We start from the raw sequence: 6,000 nt of genomic DNA, 5'->3' as shown, positions 1-6,000 counted from the left end.
CTAATGACCCTAATGACCCTAATGACCCTAATGACCCTAATGACCCTAATGACCCTAATGACCCTAATGACCCTAAGGTCGCCCTACGACCTTAAAATGATCCGCCCGAAATTCCCCCACGCCCGTCCCTAGCCCTAACTCTAACTCTAATATAATCTTACCTGATAAAATGGTCAACCCTAAAATATAGTCACCTCTAAAATAGAGCTCTAGATACCTGCGGGTAGAAGTCTTGGCATACCCCATCAAAAAAATTTTTGAGATTTTACTTGATTTTGATTCTAATTTTATAACCTTTATATATATTATTTTTAAATAAAAATTAGCTTGTATAATAGCTTAAGATCTGAATTATAATCTTCTATTTTTCTTTTTTCTATACTAGTCCTGGATCATGAAAGCACCCTACCCTAAAGTTAACAGAACTGTACCTAAAACCTCAAGTTTTCTAGCCAATCACAAGCCACGCTCAGCGCTCTGGAACGGAACCCTACCCATTTTCAAGTACAGTTCCGTTCCACCCACTTATTAGACTCCACTATCCCTTTCTCTTTATTAGGATGGCTCTGATTCTTTATATTATAGTCATTGTTATCACTCCACCAGTGATTACTTAGATCTGTGAGTTTGTTTAATTAATTAATTTCATAGATTATACATAATTTCCTGACTAGTGGGTCTGCCTTGGATCCCTTGCTTTTATTACTATTCTAAGTACCTCTAGCTTCTTCACAGGTAGCTTTTAATTACTTTTATAATTTCTTATTATTATTTTTCTGTTATTAGCCTGATTAGTATTCTCTTGCTATATAGTCTTATTTACTATAATTATAATATGCTTTATTATTTTAGTATCTTTCCCTTTCTTTCTTAAGAATTTCTTGATACTAAGCTATGTCTAGCTCTATTAATTATAACTTATAAGAATCACTATATTCTTAGCTTTTTGATTGCACTTGTTATTTATTATTAGTATTATACTAGCTTGTTCTTTAATTACCTTGATACCTGTTATCTAACTAATTCTTGCATCTAATATTAAAGTTAAATAGCTTGTTATTAATTTTAACTACTTGTTTAATTATCTTGCTAAGAGTTACTAGCTATTTTATCTAGATTAATTTCTCTTAAATCTCTGGTTTGAGCTCTTTCTTGAATCATGTAATATAAATATTATTATTTTAATCTAACTAGAATATAACCTGCTGAAATTCTAAAGTGTACTAGCTAACTAACTTGACTTATTATAGTTATTATAATTTTTATTCTATATTTTAAATTAAATTAATATCTTTGAATATCATGCAGAGTTATTCTTTAAAGTTATTATAATTCTTAAATTTCTCTTTAGTTTTATTATCTTGATTTTTTTTAGTATTATCCTGAAAGTCCCTGATATAAGATTTAAACTAATTAAATACTAGATCTTTCAGGTATATAATAATAAATATAATTTTATTAGATTTAGTAGTAAGTCTTTCTTTATTTATCTTCATGTATATGTCTATTTATATTAGGAATATATAAAGCTTGGAACAAGTGTTGTTAAATATCTCTAGTAATTTAACTTTAATAATATAGATTATAAGTTATCTCTTTAAGGTTGTGATATGCGCCTGTAGTTACTTAATTATACTAATAATATTTACTAGAGTTAGTCCTATACTAGTATTTTCTTAACTGTTTCTACTACTAGTCCTAGGGATTAGCGCGGCTATTCTGTTATTATTTAATATAATAGTATTTTAAATTATTTTAAGTTAACCTAAGACTTTACTTATACTAACTGGTATTTAATATATTAAGATTCTAGGATCTCTTCTTGCTTCTGCTATACTAGTATTAGTGACTTAGGTTATTTAAGATAAAGAGCGCCCTGTGGTCTTCCTATCAGCTATTAATAATAGGTTATACTAACCTAAGACCTTACATAGTAGCTGTGTTAATTATATTAATTAACAAGGTGACCTGATAGTCTGAAGATAACTAATAAGTAAGAAAAGAAGTAAGGTGTATCAAGTATATATACTTGATACTTGGTAGAGTGTGGACAAGTAGAAACTAGACTGAATATATACTCAGACTTGAACTATGTATTAAACATGACTAATTAAACTGTAGATACAGGTGAATAAGTGTTCTTATATATTCTTTATATATATACTTCTTTGTATACCTTCTGAGGTAGATGGCAAGGTATATCTAATCAATGTGTTTGTCTTTGTATACTTTGCTGTATACTTTCCAAAGTAGATTCTCAAGTATATTATATCACGTGACTCGTGCCTTTGTTCGTGCAGGGTTCTTGATCCTTTTGTCGGCTGATTGGTATCTGGCTTTTGCCTGGCTGTGCTGCCTTCGTGGGGTATTAACCTCGTTGGGTTTCCGTAACAACAGGGCGCTCTTTATCTTAAATAACCCAAGCCACCAACACTAGTACAGCAGAAGCTCGAAGGGATCCTAGGGTCTTGACAAAAAGAAGTAAAAAACATAAAAATTTTATAATTTTTTATTCTAGAATTTTATATAATTTAGACTAATTAAATTAAGAATTTTATAAGATATCTCTTATCAGGTCTATCTCTAGTCTAATAACTTTAATATATTCTAGTAGTTATTACAGCACTAATAAAATTCTAGAAAAATATATTCTTTTCTAAAGAGAGATAGTACTATTAGATAATATAAATTATAAATCTTTAAATCATGTTTATGGGTGGTACTATTACCTGGAATATGTCTATTAGACTTGTCCATGTACACCTAGCATGTTACCTAACTATCCCTTAGATGCAGTATTCAAGGATATCGCATAACAGGGGTCTGGTCATAGTGGTCTTTTAGCTCAGTCAGTAGTGCGCAGCCCGAGCGCGTAGTTATTACACTTTCTATATTCTACTATCTTTATAGAGATATCTATTAATAAGTAGGGGATTAGCTACCTAAAGAATGTCTACTCCCATTCCTCCCTGATATCAGCAGACACCACTTACACAATGAGTGCATAAAGATCACCAGACAGAATGCAGGGATTGTATCAGCTATGAATCCAGTATTAGCGGACAGGTCCTCTTCAAGAGGTGTCACCAAGTTCTGTTCCAGCACTGACGGGGGGGCCAGGTATTCGGAGTCTGCCATTAGAGATGGCAGTACTATCATTTTCATGTGTTTGGCTTGACGGACTATCATGTTCTTATCCGACCCAGACTCTAGCTCCCTGGAAGACAAGCTGTGGGTAAATCCCCCCCCCCCCCCATGTGGGGCGCCACAAGTGTTAGGTTAAGAAAAAGACCCCGAAAAAAAGTACGGCTAGGGTGGATAGGATTGATAACAGGTAGAACTAGTCAGCAGGCGGAAAAACCCTCCGGTATTATTAGGGTACTATTGTCAACTACCGTGAGTGATATCTTGATTGGTGATATTGGTGCATTGTACAAGTGTTCTCTGGCAATTCTGCTACTATGCTAACCTAACCGATGTTTTATACTCGTGTCTCGTGCTAAAATACTTGTCCTCCAAACTATAGCTAGGTCTAAGACAACTAATGCAGGGGCTATCTTCTGGAGCTCGAACAAAGTTTCCTCTCTTGGCCTGACTTCCACGATGCCATCATGATCGACAATTTCTGTTCCCACTCCGTCTCCGGCCGTGGGACCCATTATTTTTCCCTATTGCGGTTTCCTAGACGAACTACCGGGGCAGAAAATCCTAGAATCAGTGCATCTCCCCTTGGGCCTCCTTGCTCCGACCAGAATGACTCTTCTTGGTTATTATTCGATCGCAGTGGGGGCGGGGGCCTGATGGCCACACCAACCCAAATACTAAAACCGATTGAGCTTTCCTCTCCTCCGAGAATTGTTCTGTCCATCAAGTTCTGTCTTTCCTAGGTCAAATCGCGAGATATTACCGGATCCAAATTATGAGGCTCACGTCTGGGGTTGCTGCTGTGCTACTTGGCACACTGGCAGATTATGGTCAGGCTAAGCTGTCTGCCCGCAGTGCAGATCCGTGTGTATGTTCAAATGGATAAGAGTTCATGGCAAAGGGAATTCATGATGTTAAAACAGAAAGGCGGCTGACAGATTTACTACTGGTAACAGTGCGATGCTCTCCTTCTGAGCAAAATCGGTGACCGAGTGGTCCTGCCAAACGTCAAATCCTACAAGGAATCGGTGAAATCCTACTGGGCCGTCAACGTACAACTCGAGCCCAACTGCATTGTGCAGCCGGTGTCAACCGATGAGGTTTCCGGTGCCGTCCAGACTCTGGCCAACTCGATCACGGGCGATTCGTGTAAATTCGCCGTCCGCAGCGGAGGCCACGCGACATGGCCTGGCGCCAACAACATCGAGGATGGTGTCACGATCGATCTGTCCAATCTCAACAGCACCACCTACCACAAGGGGGCGGAAACGGCCATTCTCCATCCCGGTGCGCGGTGGGGGGACGTCTACAAGGCTCTGGAGCCCTTTGGGGTGACAGTCCCGGGTGGCCGTACGGCTCCGGTTGGTGTTGGCGGTTTCCTGCTCGGAGGTACAGTTGTGGAATCATAATTTCCTAGCGAGTGACTATAGACTGACAACAACAACAACAGGCGGTAACACCTTTCACACCGCGCGTGTTGGATTTGCCACCGATAATGTGGAGAACTTCGAGGTGGTCCTCGCGAGTGGACGAGTGGTGAACGCCAACCGACAAACAAACACCGACCTTTACAAGGCGCTCAAGGGTGGCACTGGGAACTTTGGCATTGTCACGAAGTATGACTTGAAGATCATTCCTCACGACAAGCTCTGGGGCGGTCTTGTCGGCCACGAGAACTCGACCACGCCGCAGCTGGTGGATGCGTTCGTCAACTTCGTGGACCACCTGCACGAGGATCCTTATGCCTCGTATATCGGGATGTGGCAATATAGCACGGCCACCAAACAAAACACCGTGGCATCCGCTCTAGAATACACCAAAGCAGAAACGCACCCCCCCGCCTTCCATGACTTCTATCATGTTAAGAACGTATCCGATACCATGCGGTTGGCGACCATGGCCAATCTGACCGCCGAAATCGGTCAGCCTGATGGCTACCGGTATGTTTAAGACCGATACTCCAAAAAGAATTCCAGCTCATCATATATTTAGGGATGTGTTTCTGACCGGCACATACGAGAATGATGCAAAGATCCTCGCAAGAGCCGTCAAGATCCATGACTCCAAGATCGATGTGCTCAAGTCCCAAGCCAAGAGCAAAGACTGGACGATTTACGCTATGTTCCAACCGTGGCCGAAGATCTTTTGGGAGCAGAGCGTAAAGAAGGGCGGCAACGTCCTGGGATTGGAACGAAATGATAAGAACCTCTTCCGTACGAAATATCCCAACTGAACTTTCAGCTTTCCCCCTGACGCCCCGTTCCCCGCAGGCTAACTCTTTTCCCTGCAGAGGTTTTGTACGACTACTCCTGGAGCGACGCGGCGGATGACGAGCTGTTTCGACAGACCGGCATTGATGCACTGAAAGAGCTCGATGAGTATGCCAAATCCGAGGGAAAGTACAACGAGTACGTTTACCTCAACTACGCGGATCGTACTCAGAACCCTCTCCGTGGTTATGGACCGGAGAACTTGGAGTACATCAAGAAGGTGGCCGAGACCTATGATCCTGATGGTGTTTTCCAAACACAAGTGCCAGGAGGCTTCAAGATCACCCAGGAGTAGGGCACAGAGTCTTCTCTCTATTGATTTTCTTGTACTATTCTTGTAGTATCAGATACATCAATATTCAGCTGCTTAAAGCGCCCGATCTTTTGGTCAATCTGTACTTCGTAACCCCCTCTCTTTAATCAATGGTAATACTGTAATTTCCACTATAACCTTTCCACTAGTCACAAAACCTGTCTAACAATTCATCTACAGATGAGCATGACGTTTCAATTGATATCCCAAGGTGCATCGCCAGACCGGACTATAGTGCCGATCGCTATCAAACGTGCACCAGCATCCCTGCAC

The 6,000-nt window shown here is 40.3% G+C and overlaps 1 protein-coding gene across 1 annotated transcript; it reads left to right on the top strand.

The window, feature by feature from the left end:
• Positions 1 to 3,919: 3,919 nt before the first annotated feature.
• Positions 3,920 to 5,709, top strand: P168DRAFT_334825 (FAD-binding oxidoreductase; the record flags this gene model as incomplete). Its single annotated transcript, XM_024841700.1, has 5 exons — positions 3,920 to 4,012; positions 4,101 to 4,533; positions 4,595 to 5,084; positions 5,137 to 5,357; positions 5,435 to 5,709. The coding sequence occupies 5 exons, from the start codon at positions 3,920 to 3,922 to the stop codon at positions 5,707 to 5,709; spliced, it is 1,512 nt and encodes a 503-aa protein (XP_024690433.1).
• Between the last annotated feature and the right edge of the window lie 291 nt (positions 5,710 to 6,000).

Source organism: Aspergillus campestris (genome assembly GCF_002847485.1).
Source record: "Aspergillus campestris IBT 28561 chromosome Unknown P168scaffold_11, whole genome shotgun sequence".
NCBI classification, from domain to species: Eukaryota; Fungi; Ascomycota; class Eurotiomycetes; order Eurotiales; family Aspergillaceae; genus Aspergillus; species Aspergillus campestris.
Note: the sequence above shows the minus strand (reverse complement) of the source record. Positions and strands in the feature narration are given on the sequence as shown.